This window comes from Ailuropoda melanoleuca, chromosome 7 (assembly GCF_002007445.2).
Source record: "Ailuropoda melanoleuca isolate Jingjing chromosome 7, ASM200744v2, whole genome shotgun sequence".
NCBI lineage: Eukaryota > Metazoa > Chordata > Mammalia > Carnivora > Ursidae > Ailuropoda > Ailuropoda melanoleuca.
In genome coordinates this window covers 72,764,444-72,785,910 of record NC_048224.1, presented here as the reverse complement: position 1 = coordinate 72,785,910, position 21,467 = coordinate 72,764,444, and the positions used below count along the sequence as shown (strand labels likewise).

Sequence of the window (21,467 nt, the reverse complement as noted above, 5' to 3'; positions counted from 1 at the left end):
GCTCATTTGGTTAAGCATCCGACTCTTGATCTCAACTCAGGTCTTGATCTCAGGGTCGTGAGTTCAAGCCCTGTCTACTTAAAAAAAAAAAAAAAAAAGTCCCAACTGGGGACTCCATTTCTTTTCCATCTTCGATCTTCTCAATTCTCTGTACATGGTAATTGCACCCTTCTAGCCGCTAATGCCAAAATCTTTGGAGTTATTCTTCCTCTCCTTTTCTCTCACACTCTTCATCCAATCCTTGAGCAAATCCTGATGGTACCACATTCAAAATATACCCAGGATCCAACTGCTTTTCACCAACCCACTGCTACCTTCTTCATCTGAGTGGTCTCTCTGCTTCTCTCATCGTCTCTCTCCACAGTCTAATCTCGACAGCAGCCACAGTGTTCTTTCAAAAACAAGGCAGATCATGTCATTCCTGTTTTAAACATTCTTACTCAGGCCAAAAATGATTGCTCAGAGTTAAAGCCAAGCTTCTTACAAAGGTCTATATGGCCCCATCTCTCTAACTTCATCTGCTACTACTCCTGTCCTGCCCATTCTACTCCAGCTATACTTACTTTCCTCCTGTTCCCCAAATAAGCATGCTTCCTGCTTACAGCCAAAGCTTTCCCCACAGGGTCCTATGCTTACTCCCTTGCCCTCCTTCAGGACATTGACCAAATGTCAGGGCCTCAGTGAAGGCTCCTGACTACTTAGCCTATTTTAAAATTGCACCTTTCCTCACCCGAGTTTCCCTGTGCCCTTTCCAGCTTTATCTTCATAGTATTCATCACCTTCTAATATACTATACAACTTACTTGTTTCTTTTTAAAATTTTCCTTCCCCACCCCAGACCCCTCTACTATAATGTATGACTTAAGAGGGCAGAGATTTTGTTTTCTTTTGTTATCCCAAGTACCCAGAAGAGTTATCTGGCACATAGTAGGTCCTCAATAAAAATTTGTTGAATGATAAAAAAAAAAACCTTAAGCTTCAACAATGTTATACCATGCTCACCTGATTACAGGATAATTACTCTTAACTTCTATACTATGCAAGTATAATATATACTTAATACAAGAAAACAATGTAACTGTTCAGTATACTTTTCCACCTAGAATTGATAGCAGATATTTATGGGAGACAAGTCCAAGATGTAAATAACATTCCTGTCTTAAAGTATTCCAAAAACATAACAAACGTTCCAGGAACAATGTTTTACCAATTTCCCCCAACTATAAATTTTGGAAAGATATATAGAAATAAAAGAAATAAGAGCATTAGAAAAAGGTTTCTCATCTCTTGCCCTTGGCATGGTAATTTCATCCCTGATGAAAAAATTTTAAAATCATAGCAAAATTTTAAATCTTTGTAAAAACATTAGAACTATAAGAGGTTATATAGTTTTTAAACTGTTGATGTTTTAGGGCAGCAAAATTTACTAGTTATTTGGTATAACTGACACTTGAGTATTTCTGCTTAGCTTCTAATATTTATATTTTATATTTATTGAAATATACAACGAAAGGGAATATGAAGTAAGTGTATGTGTGCATGTGTGTGTATCTACGGTAAGGTCCACTCAAACTTATTTCTTCTTATCAGTCCTTATTTTGTAAATGCATATGAAAAATACCTCAATTTAAGAAAAACCAATTCATTAAATCCTAGGACAAACCATAATTCACTTTTCAAAAGATTACAACAGAATGCCAGTTGAACCACAATGCACATAATTCACGGTATAAAAATTTGATTTCTAGCCAACTTATTAAGTTTTTAAGAGGTAAATGAAAAAGAGAGAGAGATGGCGGAATACAGAAAAGTTAACACAATCTCTTTTTGCATAGGGTACCTATAAAATTCTTCTTTTCCAGCCTTTCCATCATTGGAGGGTATGAGCCATCCACCATCGGCCAACTGTATTCCCTCTCCAGACCATAGTCCTTCCTTACCAAAATAATCCTGAGTGTGAAACTGAAAAGACTCTGCATTTTTGCTGTTAATTTTTACGCAATGTTTGGAAACACCATACATATAGAGCTGCACAAAATAAACGATAGAAAAATTTAATAATGAATGAAAACCAAAATCAAACAAAAGAGCATATTTCATAGAATAAAAACAATTATATCAAATCATAATATATCAAGTTGTATATTTGTATATATACACGATTATAATATATCAAAACTGAATTTACAAAATTTTTCATTTAAATATTAAAATATTCACCATCAAAATATTTAACCTATGTACTAGAAGCTAAACATTTTAATAGAATGTAAATGACTCCTACATCCAGGAGTCTGCTGCACCCTTTTCATTCCTCTTGTGCATTATGCCTCCTGCTACAGCTGCCACAGGAAGTCATTCTGGGATTAAAAAAGTAATTTAATATTTTACAAAATCTCAAGTTAAAAAATTCAGAAGGGAAAGAACAGCGAAAAGCATTAAGTATTTTAGGGGATCTGACCTCAGGAGGTCAGATTTGTACACAGGCTGGCCTACTTCTACCCCAGCAGGCCTCATCCCAAAGTATCTTCTCCTTTGTTCGGATGTGACTCTGGAGTCGCACTCCTTGCTTTGGAACTGTTTCCAGTAGAGGAAAAACTTCTAGTTAAGGGACTTTGGGGCAGTTACTTAACCCTCTCTATGCTTCAGTCCTCTCATCTGCAAACGGTGAACAAAATGACAGTGCTTTTCCTTTAGATGCTTGTGAAGACTGACATGTAACCAGCGCAGGCACAGTGCTCAGAAGGGTGACGAGTGCATAAAAAGTACTCAATAAATGTTACCTGTTAACATTATCAGTATTATGTTCACCTCTCCATTGCCTAAAATCCTAACAGTGCTTTAAGAATCCTTTTTTTTTTTTTTTAAAGATTTTATTTTTTTATTCGACAGAGATAGAGACAGCCAGCGAGAGAGGGAACACAAGCAGGGGGAGTGGGAGAGGAAGAAGCAGGCTCATAGTGGAGGAGCCCGATGTTGGGGCTCGATCCCGTAACGCCGGGATCATGCCCTGAGCCGAAGGCAGACGCTTTAACCGCTATGCCACCCAGGCGCCCCTAAGAATCCTTTTTAAAAAAAAATGTCAATAGCTCTTAATGGAGTCAGGGCTATGAGTTATTCACACTTTAAATTCAAGTAGACGCCTTTCTTCTAACACCGGAGAGCACTACAGTAATAAAACGAGTACGTTTTGAAGGGGGAAGAGACACAGCCATTGTGGAGCACAGATCCCCTTGGTGGGATAGGGCGGCAGAGGAGGGGGCTGCCACTGTAGGTTGATTAGGAAACAAAATGAGTTCATTCATCCACTCCCACATCCATTTGTTTTCTTTGAACAAAACAATTTGGAGATACTAGTTAATAAAATGAAATTATACTTGACTCTAGAAGTTAATAGCATTGTGGACAAAAGCATACCTTTTTATGAGAACACGCAGAGGGGACTTGGCCTTCCACCGCTCCTCTCAGAGAGATTCTAGGCACAGTGGAAGTTTTTGCAAGATACAGACTACCTGGCTCTGGAAAAATATGCTGCCTTTGTTTCTTTTTAATCCGCATATCCTGTGTATCTCTGGCATTCTGAAGATTTGTAATTAAATCTATTAAAGAATAAGTTAGCAAAAAATAAGCTTGCATGTAACATTTAAAAAGCACCACCTTTGCTTTATAAAGTCATATATATAAATTTGCTCTAATTTTCAGGGATAATTTGCTCTAAATCTTCATGGATAAGCAAAGTTTCAACTTGTAAACAATAGATCTATTATTTTTATTTCAAATTTGGAAAAAAATTAGTAGCCTGTTAAATATATATCCCAGTAACAGCAGTCTTAGATTGTTTATCTAGTTGTTTGTTTTTTTTTTTTAAATAAGAAAGTCCACAAGTAGTTACTTTTGAAAGAAAACATTAGAATACTTTAAATCTAATCTTTGGACTTAGGAAAAATCTAAAAGCATTAAAAAGGTTCTGAAATTACTAATCGTCAGAAAGGGGTCAAATCCTCAAGTCATTATTTAAATATGAGAAACTTTTAACTGGAAGGCAAAAATGTGTCAACACAAATTTTCACACAATACCTAAAGGTTCTTTTTCACCCTTTGTGAATATTATAGTTGCTGCTGCTTGATTGGAGTTATTTTTCTTAAGCTGATGAATTCCACTGTCATTAATATTTGTTTCGCTATCACCAGGGCCATGTTCATCTATGTTTTTGAGGTTTTGTTTGTTTTCTTCCAAATTAGTATTCTTGCTAATACACTGTTCACCTCTGTGAAAATGTGATTTAGTTTTAAAAGGTGGAACAAAGACTTTCACTGGTTTGCCTGGAGTATTCAAGTGCCTCCTTTTTTCATTTCTTGTGGCAGGAACTGTACAAAATGGCTGCCCTGAAACTGATAAATTGCTTGAAGATTTTTCCAAAGCCCCGTGTTCACAAAAATGAGATTGAGACAAAAATTCTTGACCAGGTGCGGTGAAATTTGGATTCTGCATTTCTTGCCGTTCCTTAGTTGTGCTACAATGAGGAGAAAATATTTAAGTTTGATTATTTACCAATAAAGGGACATATATGTAAATGTTTTGGAATATGCTTTAGCCCCCCCCCCCCGCCCCCTCAATTACCTCAACTGCTATATGGCAATCCTACTCAGGCAACTGTTTTGCATTTCATCATGGTTGCCATCCAAGACAATACCACACTTTTCAAGTCGGTAACTATTTCTCACACAGTGATGTCCAGCCTTTACCATTTCCTTCATACAACAGAAAAGTCTGTCAAACATGGATCCTGTTTGTCTCCTCTAGTTCTATCGCAGTACTGCTTGTTTACCTCCTTTACCGGAGAAGAACCTATCCGTCCTCTTCTAACACCCACACCTGCACTCTTGACTCCACCTAATAACTCAGTCTCCTCAGGAGCCCTACTCTTTGAATTATTCCACCTCTCTCCTTTCTCTACCACCTGTTTATACCTATCTACCTACCTACCTACCTACCTACCTACTTTCTTTCTTTCTTTTCTTTCTCTCTCTCTCTCCTTTCTTTCTTTTTTTTTTTTTTAAAGATTTTATTTATTTATTTGACAGAGATAGAGACAGCCAGCGAGAGAGGGAACACAAGCAGGGGGAGTGGGAGAGGAAGGAGCAGGCTCCCAGCGGAAGAGCCTGATGTGGGGCTCGATCCCAGAACTCTGGGATCACGCCCTGAGCCGAAGGCAGACGCTTAACGACTGAGCCACCCAGGCGCCCCCCTTTCTTTCTTTTTTAAAAGTGTTCCTTTCATTTAGCCAGAAAGCCGTGCCCATCCTTGAAACACTTCTTTCTTAGCCTTATCTCCCCTTTGAACTAATACTCATTGTGACCTACTCTTTGTGGTCAATCTTCCCAAACAGGTAATCTAAACTAGCTATTTTCACTTCCTCAATTTCCACTCATTGAACTCCCGTTTCTCCCACTGTTCTACAGAAATTGTTAACAAAGTTGCTAATGACCTCCCAAGTGCCTACATACACACACACAGCTTTCTGTGTAAACTTATTCTACCTGACCTCTGACAACTGACTTCTTTCCTTCTTAACATTTTCATCACTATTATCTATACCACGATTATCCCTGTTTCTTTCCTTCCTTCCTTTTTGCTGGTTTTTCCTCTGACTCTTAAAAAAATTCCTGTCTTTAAACTTGGATTTCTTCCTTAAACATTTTCCCTGGGTGATATGAGTCATTTCAAATGCTTAAATTACCATCTAACAAAAATATTAATCTGTATTTTCATGCCCGACTTTCCCCCAGGTTTTATTCTTACACTTTGAACTTCGGTTTTTTTTGTTTTTATTTTTTTACACTTTGAACTTCGTGTAGCACCATATACATCTACCTTGATGTTCCATACTCATCTCAAACTCAACATGTCCAAAATTAAATTTACCACCTTCCCTAGCATACATGTTCTTCCTCATATTTGGTATTTTGTTGAAAATCCCATACTTCCTTTTACCCAAACCTGAACCCCTGGAACTGAAAGTTACATTTATTCAGTCATCTAGCCATCACATATTTTATTTTTATTTATTTATTTTTTAAGTAGACTCCACACCCAGTGTGGAGCCCAACGTGGGGCTTGAACTCACGACCCTGAGATTAAGATCTGAGCTGAGATCAAGAGTTGGACACTTAATGGACTGAGTGATCCAGGAGCTCCTAGCCATCAAATATTTAATGAGTTCCTACTACGTGTGCTAGACCGTTTTGGCTGGAGGATATAATGGGAACAAGACAAAATCACAGAGCTTATATTCTAATGGAGGGAAACAGACAAATAAATATTGGTATTAAATGCTATAGGGAAATTTAAAAGCAGGGTAAGGGGGACAGGGAGTGTCCTGCAGAATTAAATAAATATTTTATACAGGTTGGTGAGGAAGACATTATCGATAAGGTGACATTTGCCAGAGCCCTGAAGGAAGCGAGAGATAAAGCCATGTGGGTATTTGGGAAAAGAGTGCTGCAGGCAGAGTGAACTTCAAGAGGTAGGCGAAGCACAAGTATAGCTGGAACAGCATGAGCAGGGTAAGTCGGCGGGTGAGATTGGAAAGACAGCAAAAAGGCCAGAACATGGAGAACCTGTACACCTGGTAAGGACTCCCCAGAGATGGGAAGTCATGGGCTAGTTTTTGATTACAAAAACGACACTCTCTATCCTGAAAGTAGAGTTGTTAGACTTTTACAGGAAAACAGATTAGGTGAAGCTGTTCAGTTTGAGATGTCTATTAGTCACCCAAATAAAAACATCAAGTAGGTAACTAGATGAATGCATATGCTGTTCAGGGAAGAAATTCAGGCTTGTGACATTAATTTTGGAGCCATCAGTAAGTAGATGGTAGATAAAGTCACGAGAGTGAATGAGATAGTTACTAAGGAGGAAGGTCAGGAAGAGAAGCCTGAACCATGGAGGAATTTAACATTTAGTGGTTAAGGGAAGAACCAGCAGAAGAGAAATGGAAAGGAGGAGAAGTTAAGAGAGAGGTCCCAGAAGCCAGAGTAAAGAAAGTGTTAAAAAGGCAGGAGTGATTATGTGAAGAGCTGACAAGATTCAGCAATATTGGGGTAACCGGCAATCTTGACAAGGGGAAGTACGTAGTGATCAGAGAGTGAGGTGGGTTCAGGAGAGAAGGGGAAAGGATGAAGTAGAGAACATGAGTGGAGATCATTCTAATGAGTTGTGCTTTAAGTGGGTAAGGAAATGGATTGGTGGGATAAGAGCAATCAAGAAAGGTGCTTCTTGTTAAGATGGAGAGTTATAGGAACTACCTGACTAATGGGACTGGCCCAGTAGAAAGGAAGACAGTATCAGAGAGAAAGGAGAAATTGCTGGACTGAATCCCTTGAATGGATGATTGAGAGGAGATCTAGTGCCTAAGAATGAATAAACCTTCTGCCCCAAAACTTGTTTTCATTGATCTTGTACTCCTTTGTTTTGAAATATTAAGAATCCTGTGAAAATGAGAAGCTTGCTTTGCAGGTTATGACCAAGATGTCTAACTAAATGTAAGCAGAGACACTCTGCCATTCCCAGTTACCCACAATCTGGCTGAATCTTCTTGAATCTTATCTCCCACTCATACTCTCTGCTCTAGCACCTGTGTTACATCGAAACCTTTACATGCTTACTAATCTCCTTGTGACAGTTTCACTTTGGTCTATTTCTAAAACACAAATCTGGTTATGCGGCCCCTCTTAGAAACTTCCACAGACAAACAGTCGCCATCTAAGTTTCATCTTGTCAGAAATGACACAGGAGGCTTCCTATTTATAGGTCCTAACCTCCCCATTTCTTTTTGTTTCCTCCCAGTCCCCACAGCACCCCAGCCTGCTGAATCCCATGAGGAAAGCCACATAACTTCTTACTCTTTCCAGAGTGTGGAGCGCCCTCCTCACTCAAGCATCCCTTACATTCTGTCTGAAGAACTGTTATTAAGCTTCTGCCGCATAATAAGCTGCCAATTTTTCTAGGCTGTCACATCACTTCGTATACCTACTTTAGTACATATATCACAGTAATTCTTTTCCAGCCTGGCTCCCAGGCTAGCAATCTGAGGTAGACTTACTTACCCTTATATCTATATACACAATATAAATAAGATCCTTAGGAATTTATGCATGCTTTCTTAAATGCACAAGACTATTTTCTCATCATATGTGTAAATTAAGGTAATATGCAGATAAATAAGCATTTTAATATTACAACCTGCTTTTGAAAATGAAAACAACCAAAAAATCACCTGGGTTTCTACATTCAAAACATGTATATTAATAGCCTGCTGGAAAATATATTCCAGAAGTGCAGATCAGTGAATGTTTTCAACAATGCCACAAATAGTTCTTTTAGAAAAGGTAACATTAAACACAATTTAAACCATAGTCTTGGGCTAAAAATTTACCAGCTAGAAAAGGTTTCACAACTGCTTTCTACAATTTTAGATGCTTCTGTGATATTCACGTCCATTATCCCCAAGTGACATCTCTGTAACTGCTTCTTCTTGAAGAGCCACTTGGAAAGTGATGATTTAGCTCTTTGTCACCACTTCTACTTTACTAAACATCCTTACTTTCCTTTCCTTTCCTTTCTTTTTTTCCCGTCCCCTCTCCTTCCCTCCCTTTCTTCCTTCCTTCCTTTCTCACCTCCCCATCATCCCAAGTTATGTATTTGATAATCAATATTTAATTATGTACCCTCTCTGGAGAATTAACCCTAGTCTTCTGTTAGAGTGGACAAGAGGTAGTTGTCTAGCTTCATGGAATGGAGGAGGCGAAGTATTTTCAACCTGTACCCTTGTTCTGGCTCCTTCCTTCTTCCTCACCAATTCGGGAGATTCATGAATTCCTCAGCTTTTGAGGCTTCTTCAGTGTAACACAGTTGGTTCTTTCCTCTCCCCATTATGATTTGAATCTGCTTTCTCCCATATGCTTTGAAAAACAGCCACTGTGGTCTCCTCTCCTGTTCTCCCTGTCTTGGGTGTGTGTAAGTTCCCTCATGGTGTTTTGGTAAAATTCTGGAAGGAATGTGAGTATGCTCAATCCACCATCTTTACCAAGATGCTTCTTCCTGCGTTGAGATTTCAGGTTCTGCTTCAATTTATCTTTCAGTCAGCCTTTCCCAGGGCTCTATTTTTCTGTTCCAAAATGGTCTAGCTGCCTGGCTGGGCTTAGCGACACAGCTGTCATTCTGGGATCTCCCCTCAGCACCATCTGTCTGGAGGATCCCCTCTGCCTCTCTATGCTGAATTCCTGTTTCTTCAATCTCACCTCTTGCTCCTTCTTGGTTAGGGACCGGTTTTGTGAGCTTCCTGAGAAAAATGCATGGGAGATACGACTTTTGGTACTCTGCATCTGAAAAATGTCTACCTCACACTTATTTGATATTTTGTTCAGTGATAGGATTCTAGGCTGGAAATCATTTTCTCTCAGAATTTTAAAGGCACTGCTCTAGAGTATACATAATAGAATCCATAATCTTCTAGCCTCCATTGTTAATGGCGAGAGAATTTATACCATTATGACTCTTGCAACTTTGTTTGAAACCTGATTTTTTTGCCCCCTGGAAAATTTAAGATTTCCCTTTGCCCTTAGCATTCTAAAATTTCACAAGGCTGAGCCTTAATGTGAGTCATTTTTATTCCTGTGCTCATTCAGAGGGCCCTTTTAATCAAAGAAACTCTTGTCCTTCAGTACGGATAAAGTATCTTAAATTATTTCTTTGAAAATTTCTCTTCATTTCTCCTTTGTTTCTTCTTTCTCAAACTCCAAATTTTCAGATGTTAGGCCCGTAGGACCGACTGACTTTTCTAATTATATTTTCTTCTTTCATCTTTTTTTATTCTATATTTTTGGAGGTTTCATAACTTTTATCTTCTATTACTTCTACTGAGTTAACTTGTCATCATAGTTTTAATTTATAAGAACTCTTTTTATAAAAACTTGTTCTTATTTTAAGGATGCAATATGTTCTTTATCCTGAGAATATTAGTTTTTTTGAAATTTCATTCACTTCCCTGCATGATCTATTTCCTTTAAGTTCCTTTCTTTTTTGTTTTTGTACTATGGATATTATCTTTCACAGAAGCTTTCTTCCAACAGCTAGTGATTCTTAATTCTCTCTTCTTATTTAAGAGTGAAGTGTGCGCTGGTGGGGCTCATCAATTATTGGCATGCTCTGGCTATGCAGTTTCACTCGAGTATTTGTAGTCTTTTCATTGAGCTAGTCATGTTCCCCAGAAAAAAAATCTTCCAGTCTTCTGCCTATAGGCCTGACTGCCAGTATTTGCGAGCCACATGTGGGAAGGAGGCTGGGGAGTCTCACTACTTGATAAACAGATTTTTTACTTAATCTCTGTTTTCAGTACCTCCCCTCAACTGTGCCTGCTGTGTCTCCACCCTCCCAATTCAGAATCCCTCCCATTCATCTTTTCAGACAATAACCTTCTGATCTTCTGGCACAAAAGGGATAACTCGTTGCCTGCAGTGGGGCAGGGCATATAGATGTTTCTTAAACAGATTTTCAACTGATCTGTTTTCTACCTCACCTTCAGAAGAATATTCTGCTGCCAATTTGAGTCTTGGGTTCTTTAGGGGAAATTGGTTAGCTTCTCTGCTTGCTCTTATGTGAGGTCTTAGTTTTCTAGGGGCTTTCTAAGTTTTTCACGCTTTTTGGCTTCCAAAATTTGTTGTTTTTTCTCTGAACATTGTCCTTGTGGATTTATAAGTTAAAAAAATTCTCTTAGTAATTTGGGTAGGGTTTTGAGAGGGAGGAGAGGTAAGAGAATATATTCAATATATGTCATCTTTTTTGATATATTTGAAATTGATTTTCAGTAATTTCCTTATTCTCTCTTAATCTCTCTTATCCATAAAGTTGGAAAAAAGCCTTTGTCTACTTTCCAAAGATGTTAAGAAACTGAAAAACGAGATAATAATATGAATAGCACTAAAAAGTACTACCAAAGTACACTTACTTAATCTTGCAGGCTTTCAAAAAGGAAAGTGTTAACTTCTTTACTGCATATTAGTGCCACTATTATTTTTAGAAATATTTATTTTCAAAAACTGTACTGTTCCTACACTATATAAGCAGAATTAAAAAACAATAACAACAAAAAAACCTATGTCTTACCGAAAGGGTCCACAGGTAATTGGCTCTAAAGAAATATGATGCATAAACAAGCTTCTGTCTTTTAGGGTGCCTAGAAAAATATTTCACATTATGTATTAATGAAAATGTATTTTACATTATGTATTAATGAAAATCTAATGGGAGATTTTATTTTGTATGCCTGTTTATTACACATTACTATAAATATTTACATAAAAATTTAGATAACTATAGGCTTGAAATATTTGACTCGCAAATTGATGACTATATACTAAATAACTCAGTGTAAACATATAAACATATAAAGGAAATCAGTATAAATTTAATCAGCTGATGTTAATCATAATTCAAATGTGTTAGCTAATTGCCATGCAAATATTGAATTTAAAATTTAATCTTATGAAGGTTTTACAAGCCAAACTTTAGATATTATTCTCAGTATGCAATTTGTACTTTTTTTAAAAAAAGATTATTTTAGGGAGCAAGAGAGAAAGGGCACGAGCGTGGGTGGGGGAGGGGCAGAGGAAGAGGGAGAGACTCCCTCTCAAGCAGACTCCCCACTGAGTGCAGAGCCTGACACGGGGCTCAACCTCATGACCCAGGAGATCATTACCTAAACAGAAACCACGAGTGGGACACTGAACCAACTGAGCCACCCAGGTGCCCTGCAACTTGTACTTCTTAAACCTTCAACTAGTTCATTAGTAGGGGATCGGTTAAATAAACTAGAATATGTTGATACAGCCACATGATCAAGTACTATGCAACCATAAAAAAGAATGAGAAAGATCTCTACAAAGTCATTCAATATTTATTGTGGGATTTATCCCATGTATTTCAGAACTAAGCCTCTATAGTCTAATATGTTTATCCCTCACTATCTGAATTCTTCCTTTCCAAACCCAGGAACCATGTATATAGTGAGAATAGTTAAAAGTTTCATTTATTTTTAAGCATTCCATGGTAATGAGATAGGAAGCCATGGAGAATTTTAAGCAATCAAGGGGCATGATCTGACGTTTTTGTTACCAGGATGATTCTGGCTGCTATGTTGAGAGCCTGGAGGAGGGGTAGAGGCAGAAACAGAGAAATAAGTTAGAAGCTATGACTGTGGCTTGGATGAAGGTGGTAGGGGCAGAGGTGAGAAGAAATGATCAGATTCTTGTTATATTTCAAAGGTAGAACCAATAGGACTTGTTGATGGGCTGCATGTGGAGTATGAGGAAACAAAAGAGTATACAAGGACATTAAGATTTTGATGTATCAATTGTCAGAATGGCAGCGAGAAAGGAAAGAACAGGAAGAGTGGGTCTGGACAGGGATGGAATCAGGAGCTCAGCACTGGCTGTGGTGACTTGGAAATGCCTATTGGCAATGTAAGTACAAAAGTATCAAGGAAAAATGAATAAATAAGTCTGGAGTTCCAGGACAGGTTAAGCCTACAGATACAATTTTGGTAGTCACTGAAGTTTAAGCAGAGAAGAGCTCTGAGGACAGAGCCCTGGGGCACTCCTATATTTAGAGAAAGAAATGAATAAAGAAGAGCCAGCAAAGACAACGGAGAAGTGGCTACGCAGGAGGAGAACCAAGAGCATGTGGTGGTCTCAGAAGAGTGACCAACTGTCTAATGTGGCTGAAAGATGGAGCCAAACGACACGGAAATTGCTGATGGATATGACAATACGGAGATCACCATGTGACTCAGGAAAGAATGATTTTGGTGGAATGGTGAAGGTCAGTCAAAAACTTGGCTGGATTCCAGAACCTAAGCTTTACATTATTATACTAAGATCTTACTAAATTTTTACAGTTTTTAATTTAAAGAGTCATTACTTTATAATCACTTCATGCTTTCCAATTATAGAGAACCTCCACATACTAGGTGTTACGAAGGAAGTGCTCACATAACAAAGCAAGACATAATTTTAGCAAACCACACTGTAAAGTCTTGTCCAATTATCTATACACCCAAAAAAGCTTAGAAAAAGAACTTAAAAATACTGTGTGTAGTACCTACAGAGAGGGAAAAGATATGAATTCAAAGCAAATTTTACCATCTGGAGTGCTTTTCGAAGCTTTTAAGGATTTTTCTTGACTTTTTATTATCCTGTCGAATTCATTTAACAAGTTTCTTTTAATTGGGGGTTCTCCTAAAAAGAAATTTCCATACGTGTTTTTAAAGCAAAGAACATCAATTTTATTTTTCCAAAGCCTATATACACTCCATTTTTTAAAACCAAAGAACTGACTCTTATACTTAATAGTTACAGTTTAAATAGCGACCATCTATTCTGAAAGAGACAATTCATTTTTCGATATCTATTTTTTTTTAACCATTTAAAATACCACTATCTAATAGGGTCTAGGAATAAAAACATGTTACCAGTTACCAAAGATATACTACTTTTTAATAAAATAAACTGGCACTGAATGTAACTGCAGGTTTACTGGAAATATGGACAAACAAAATTTCTTCAAGTACAACTCTTTCTGCATTAAACTTGAGAAGGAATTTATTATGTAGGTCCTTGAATTAGGGTGAGTAGAAGAAAAGACTTTTTAAAATTACCAAAATTACATTAAAATATTAGTAAAAGTATTACTTATTTAAAAATTCTACAAAGGCTGAGAGTAAAATGAAACCATAATTTGAGTTATGCATGTTCATGTAATACTGAGATAACATGTGATAATAGGTACTTTGCTTTTTGATGCTTTATTAAAGGGGAGTGAATCTGTAAAATTTAATAAGAAGTAAAAATATCCATGTAGACTTTGTTAGATTATGAAGCGATTTAATTGTTTAACAAGGGCCTGTACTACTCAAGTAACCAGAAGCTGATCAAGATATATATTTATATATATTAGAGGTGAGGGAAATTAAATAGTGATGCTGTTGAGAACATTTATTAGAAGTCTGAGGTTTAAAAAATTTTTTTTCTAAGCAAGGCCAACCCACTTGGGAATACACATGAACAAAATGGGTTCCTATAAATAAAGCCATTATTTTCCATAAAAGAATTGTGAATCTCTTAAAGCATCTGCACTGCAGAATTTTTACTAGAGCACAGCAATAGTTTAAAGTCAGTATCATAAACTTACTACTATTCCCATAAAACAAACTTGGTACAGAATGTGACCTGGATAACACTTAAGCAAGTCTGTACCCAGCAGGGTTAGTGGAAGAGTGAACCGACTGGTTTCAGTGTCTTTCCCTGTAATCTGAACAGACTGGGCAAGACCTGTGATAACTCAACTCAATTCTACGAGTTTATAGGTTTTAAAAAGGAGCTAGTTATTTAAGATCACCCACTTAAAAGCAGGAGACTTAGATATGGCATTTACTTTAATTGTATTTGATCAACAGATTCAATTATTTAAGATTATTTTTAGAGATACTAATGGAAAAAAAATCACACCTCCAATTAACCTAATTGAACTAAGTTGTTACATATACATTTAAAAGAGAAGTTAGACTATAGTCCAAATAGCATTAAAACCAGAATGCTATCTGCTAAAAGTAACTGACTGTAGAATACTCCCTAGATGGAAAAAAGGAGGCAAACCAGCACCTATAGCTGAAATCTACTTTTAAAGTTTGTAAGAGCCAGAGTTGGAATCTCTGTGTGCTCTCTCTATATACATAGTCATATTTATTTGAAAACAGTTACTAAGTTGTATCATGCAGGCTGTTACAAGCAGTTTCAGATTTTCTAGGGAAACTAACTTTTAACAGTAATTTCTCAATTATAACTATATTAATGATCTCTAAAAATACATTAAAAGAACTTCAGAACATGTTTCTTAGTACAGACTCAGATATCAAGAGTGAAATCACACTCCCCTAAACTATACAAACAAATCTATAAAAATATAGCTTATAATACCTGAATTGCTTTAAGCTAGCATTCCACTATTTTTAAAGACTTAATTTTAAATGACTGGCAACCTAAAAGGAAAAAATAGACACTCACCAAGTGAGACAAGTGCATCTCCTCTTCTTTTTCCAATTCTTGAACTGAACAAGGCCGTTTCCTTGGTGTTTTGACGTGTAAAAAGAGAGTGTTTGGCATGACTTAGCAGTTCAGAATCTGTCAGCTCACCATCTTCCATAAAAGCTTTGGCAATCTCTACCGTTTCTGTTTCCAAATAGTTTTCTGGATCCTTGGAGTAAGTAGAACAAATTTCTGTATTTGTTTTCACAGGAAGATTAGGAAAAGTTTCAGTTTTCCCAATTTCTGTTTTTATGTTTTTAGCTAAAGCTTGTTCTTTTCCCAAAAGATCAATGTTCTCAATAAGAGATACTCTGCTTCCCAGTAGCAACTGCTGGTTGTCTTGCTTCAGCGGAGAGGGACATGGAGAAAGTTTAATGGAGAAATGATTTTCTGAAGAAGCACTCTCAGTGTTACAGTTACTTGATAATTTAAATTCTTTATTGTAGGCCTTTTCCAATTTGGAGTTTCCACAGTGTTCTAGGGCTCTCTTATCAATACAAGAGGGAGGAGGTATTTTTGATACATCTTGTCTAGATGTAGATGAATGCTGAAGACCACAATCAGTTCTGATCAGATCGAATTCTTCTAACATTCCCTTAACTTTGCATAAGGCACTTTCAGAAACTGGCACTTGTTTCCCACTTGCTGTGCTAAATCCAGAGAAAGCAGATGATAGTAAATTTTGGGAGGTATGTAGCATAGTATTTTCTTCATTTGTGAACTTGTCTGACTGTTCATTATTTTTAAATGATACTTTGGGAAAGAGTTGTATGGCACTATCTTCTATCTTGGAAAACACCTGCCTTGCCTTTTGTAATGCAGTATCTGACACTTGCACAGATTTTCCACTTGCTGTGCTAAAAATCCCACAAGCATTCGTACAAGGGACTGACTTGGGAAGATTCCCTGTACTAAATTTACATATATTAGGAATTTTGGAATTATTCTGACAAGATGGTATTTCAGAAACTTTCTCCAATCCAGATATACTTTGGTTAAGTTGTAAAGTTTGTTCACTTTGAATGTCAGCAAAAGCCTTATGTGAAGACAAACTATGTTCTGCATTATCCAAAGAGTTAGGAAAAACAATATCCTCCGAATCACCCAGTGCATTAGGATAACCTGCCACAATTTTCACGTGGTAAGTGTCTGATTTACTCTTGGTCTTCTGCTTAATTACCATACTGCAGTTGTCTGTAAATCTCTCAGTCACTTTTGTCTGGTGTGCAACAAAGATTCTTTTACTACTGGCTGTACCGTATGCGGGTACAGCATTATTTGAATCCAAATTTAATTTTGGAATTGAATTAAAATTATTTGAGTCAGATATGGCCACTTTAATGGCTGTATTTTCATTTTTGCATGAAGAGCTAGTCACAAGTCTCTGAACACAAATATCTTCATTTACACTTTGTGGGTCTGTGTCTACTTCTCTTACAGTGGACATTATTTCAGAAAAACTAGTGTTTTCTCTCTCTCTAACATTGTTCATTACTGGCTCAAAACCAGGGGTATCAACTTTATTTTTTAAAAGATATTCTGATTTATTATACACTTCACTGGAATAAGAAAAATCAGAATGGCACGAATACCTGTTAGACACAGTACTATTACTTAAGTAAGTTGAGCCTTGTTTTTCAGAGAGATGATTTTTGTCATTTTCAGTTATGGTACTACTTGAACTATTTCCACATGAAGGATTTTCTACATAATCATCTACATATTCTTTTAAACAGATCACTTTGGCAGCATTTATTTTTTCTGGTTGATCATCCACTTCTCCTTCTCTAAGCCATTTTTTTGCTTCAAATAGTGAAGCCTCACTCACAGAAATTTTTCTACCATGTCCTGTGTAAAACGCTAAAGGTGAATTTTCAATGGCTGAATAAGTGGATTGATTTGTATAAATTGTAGGCTTTCTTCCTGTTTTTTTTTCTGTATCTTCATGTACTTTAACCTTCAGAGAGGAACAATCTGTTTTAAGATTTTCAGTTTGCTTGTATAAATTATCACTTAAGAGCATGGGTCCCACCGCAATCTCATTACAAACAAGTTTTTTCTCCTCTAGAGAATTCTGCATTTCTTCATACTTTGGGGCAGTTGTTAATTCAATGGTCTCACATGCTAATTCAAGCCCATCTTTACATTCCTCTCTGTCCTTGGACATCTTTGCCTCTTGATGGCTAAAATTAGTGATTCCACTATAATCTTGTTCTTTTTCATCAAAAAGATTTTTCACTTTGTCCAAAGATTCCTTTGCAATTTCTATTTTTTTCCCACTAGCTGTATGAAAACCCAACATGGTAGGTGCCGTGATCTTTTTGATTTCACTTTCTGGTCTTTGCTGGAGGGTCGGTAATTTATTTTTGGTACAAGTTAGGTCACTTTCTTTCATTATTTTGTCTTTTCTTTCAGTATTTTCTGTTTTCTCATGACTTGAGATATCTGTTTTGTTGATATCTGTGCCAGAAAGTAATTCAGAATTCAAGGAATCAGAAAAGTTATTCAATTCTTCCTCTGTCCATTTTTGATCAAGGAGATTTATAACTTTATTTAATGACTCTTTAGAGACCCTTATATTTTTCCCACTTGCAGTATGAAAGGATACATCAAAAATGTCAAGATCTTTTATGCTTTGTCCCATTGTATTAGCTGTGAACTGTTGCTTATTTGATGTATTAACATGAAATGTTTCTTCAGCTTTTGCAACTTCCAAACAGGTTAAATCTGACAAACCTTCTTTAATTTGGGTGTTTCCCTCCTTCATAAACTGGCTAGATAATTTTAGATCTATGCTGCGCTGATCAATACATGGGAAACTGTTTTCTTCTTCATGAATATAAACTGTATCATTTTTACTTGAATCACTGCCAACAGATTCTAAGTTATGAGTATTTCTACTGGCATCGGTACACTGGTTATCTTCATTTTCTGTTTTTCTCTTGTAACTTTCAGTAGTTTCTTCGACAAAAATGCCAGCAGTCATTTCAATATTATTTTGTAGTATTAGTTGGCTTTTATTATTTTTCTCATTTAAATTTTTATCATTGTTACAATCTTCTATCTGAATCATTGAAACCGCAGAATCATTACATTTACTTGGGTAGAAAATTCTTGTATCTACTTCTACAGAAGTTTCCTCACTGATATTCTCAAGGTCACTGAACAGCTTCTTAGCTTTTTGCAGTGCTTCACTACCAACATTCAGTTTTATGCCACGAGCAGAATAAAAGCCTCTAAACTCCACTTCATTTTTATCTGCTAAATAGCCAGAAGCACTTCTGTTACAGTTGGTTCTCGACAAGCAAGCAAACTTCTGCTTACCTCCAAGTATACCTTCAAATTTCTTACTGCTATCTACCTGAGTGATAGATGGCGCATTAATTGTGAGATGAAGATCAGTATCTCTACGTTCCTCAGAAGTGCTGTTCAATATAGTCAGCTGGCTTTCAGGCATTTCAAATGGATTTTTCTGTATTATGTGGCTTGGTTTTTTAAACTGTGTAAATTCAAACTGACTTCCTGATTCTTCCAAAATGGTAGAAAGTTCTGTAATTTCTGCCTTTTGGCTAGGTGTTAAATTATGATTTGAATTAAAATCTCGCTTTAAAGATAAAGTTGGAGGAGCTGCGTGACCACTTTTACTATCAGAAACATATGTGCTACTCTTCACAAACCCAGGTACACTATTAATTGACTGTGGATCAAGTGCAAGAGGTTTGCTTAGTTTCTTTTGACTTTCTAATGATGAGGTATCTATAATTTCAATACACGCTAAGTTAGTAGGATAATGTTCTTCAATATCTTTGAAGAGCATTTTACTTTTCTTAATGTTATGCTCAGAGAGTTTTATCTCTTTATTAGAAGCTGTTCTGAAGCCATTTCTAAAACTGTGATTTGAAATTGGATCTGATAGTCTTGCCCAATTATTCATGTAACCATTATTTCCATTTGATTTCCTAACTATATCCAAAGTGATGTCTGATTTTGAATCTTGATCTAGAGTCATTTTTAGCTGCTGCTTTATGCCATTTCTGTTCTCTTCTGTAAGATCATCTATGTTTGATGAATCAAAATCTTTCATAATCGACACTTTGGCTGTTTGTTTGTCCTCCATGTCTGTATACATCATCATGGTAGAGTTCTTGAGAACCGGTTCCCTTACACAACAGAGGTCTGCATCATGAAGTTCCTTAATATTTCCTAAAACAGGAATATTACTTTCATTAGTTACCTCTAAGATAAAATTATTCTCATCATCTGGGAAAAGTTCTTCAGAGTTTGGATTGACAGCTATTTTTGAAATTAAAGTAGTTTCCTTTTGGTCTTTTTGGATAGTGGTGAGATTTGCATTTTGGTTGAATTGTACCTTCATAGAAGGTGATGCTACTGTTACATACTCTTCAGAAGACAACAGCTTAGCATTTTTAGAGTTTGCGTTTAAAACATGTATTTCTTGATTCTTTTCCATGGGAATACTTTTGGTTAATTCAAAACCAGCTTCACAATTCTTACATTTTAGTTTCTCTGACATTTTATGTGATTCTTTTACTCTGGAAATCACGACTGGGTTTGATGGAGGCTCCCTGGAGCTAGGAGTTAACAGACTAGTATTGTCATGGTCAGATGAAGAGCTTTCTGGAGAATGAAAGTGAATACCACTACCTTCCACTTCTGAATGTGGCACGGGAGGATGACTTACTGCAGGCAAGACCTTTTGTTTTATATTTGAAACTCTTTGACTTTTTGCATCATCTTCACAGTGTTTTTCCTGCAAGGATGACAGACAATCAGTTTCTGTGATTATAAATGACTGCAGTTTTTCGTTATTAGTTTTTGCTTCTTTATAATCAACATCTTGAGGTACTGTTTTACCATTAGGAGAGCTAGTTCCATTATTGGAAACTTTTCTCAGAACTGTCCCAAAAGAGCTGGTTAAAGACACAGTTGGTTCTTCGGAGTCATTCTGTAAACAGTTTTTTTTGACAGGAGAAGAATGCAATAAACCTAAGCATGAAGACACAAAGTGGCAAAATTAAAGTGCCATCAAGCACATTCACTAAGTATTTTCCACTAAGGAAAAAAAATAGTACCTAAAACAAGAATTACATGAAAAGTAAGAAGTGAATGTCAGGCTTAAGACAGAATTCTAAATATTTATTTCAACTTACTACATTTTCTAACTAAAGATAAATAGGACTTAGTATTTTTTTCTAACATGTATCAATTCAATCAAAATTAGTATGTAGTTCAAGAAAGCAGCTAGCTACCATAAGTCAAATTCAAAGTAATTTTACTGGAAAATAAAATTAGAAAAAATTCATTGCTAATGTGAGTGAGGGTGAGAGCGAGAGGAAGCATGCATGTGCGTGCATGAGTGGGGGGGAGGGGCTGTGGGAGAGGTAGAAGCAGACACCCCGCTGAGTGGGGAACCTGACACAGGGCTTGATCCCAGGACCCCAAGATCATGACCTGAGCTGAGCTGAAGGCAGATGCTTAACAAACTGAGCCACCCAGGTACCCCCCAAAAATCAATTTTTAAAACAGGTTCTACAGATGAAAGACCTGAAGGATGACCTAATCTCAATTATAAAGGCAAATGAGTTAAACTGCTCTGAGTTAATCTTTTCAATTTACTGAATTCCCTATTAGCAAATCAAAATTACTAATCTCATTTTATTTAATCAGTGACCACCACTACACATTCGCTTTTTCATTGATCTTAATTCTGACATACCCAGTATCAAACATTCTTCTCTGGATTTTAACCCAAATCTCAGTTTCTCTGTACTCCAGTTCTACCAAACCTGTTATTCGCCAAGATAGTCCACCCACTAACATCTTCTTAAAGGAAGAGGCAATCATCTTTTTAACATACAATTTAGCTACTGATGAAGAATCGTTGCTCAAATAAAAATTGAGTTTCACTGTGCACTCTCCGACACCCAGAGATTCAGTAATAACTCTAAATATTCTCTAAATACTTAAGAAAACTATGTAGCAACAATATCAAAAATCACTTTCATTTTAAAACTGGCTTAAACTTAGGTAGCAATTAGCGCTTTTTTCCTATTTTTTTACATGACAGAATATACAGTAAATAGCACAATACATTTATAGAATTGTCAAATTTGCATACAGTAAAATTAAAGCAGGAAGTAGTCAAATTATTGATTCTTATAAATCACATGCTCTGTCTTAAGAGTGATGACTATACATATTCTATGGAAACTGATCCAACAAGTCTGAATAGAATGATTTTGAAAGCTGTTAATCAAAGGCCTAAACAATGCCTGTAGGCATTGCCTCACACTGAATATAAGATA

General features: G+C 36.5%; 1 protein-coding gene and 1 long non-coding RNA gene across 4 annotated transcripts in view; one reads left to right on the top strand and one right to left on the bottom strand.

Moving 5' to 3' along the window:
• The window catches only part of LOC117803076, a 29,347-nt gene extending 24,856 nt beyond the window's left edge, over window positions 1-4,491 (top strand). Inside the window, exon 4 of the long non-coding RNA XR_004626693.1 lies at window positions 4,366-4,491. This is a non-coding gene — a long non-coding RNA (uncharacterized LOC117803076). The remainder of the gene's footprint in view (window positions 1-4,365) is intronic.
• The window catches only part of BRCA2 (BRCA2 DNA repair associated), a 62,352-nt gene that overhangs the window by 25,206 nt on the left and 15,679 nt on the right, over window positions 1-21,467 (bottom strand). For all 3 annotated transcript variants that reach the window (XR_004626692.1, XM_002918223.4, XM_034665044.1), the window contains 6 exons: window positions 15,121-20,148; window positions 13,201-13,296; window positions 11,168-11,237; window positions 4,078-4,514; window positions 3,418-3,599; window positions 1,841-2,028 (listed from right to left, as the gene is read on the bottom strand). Coding sequence is in view for 2 of the 3 variants with exons in the window: in XM_002918223.4 (XP_002918269.2) it covers window positions 1,841-2,028; window positions 3,418-3,599; window positions 4,078-4,514; window positions 11,168-11,237; window positions 13,201-13,296; window positions 15,121-20,148 (6,001 nt within the window). In the remaining variant the exon portion in view is untranslated. The remainder of the gene's footprint in view (window positions 1-1,840; window positions 2,029-3,417; window positions 3,600-4,077; window positions 4,515-11,167; window positions 11,238-13,200; window positions 13,297-15,120; window positions 20,149-21,467) is intronic.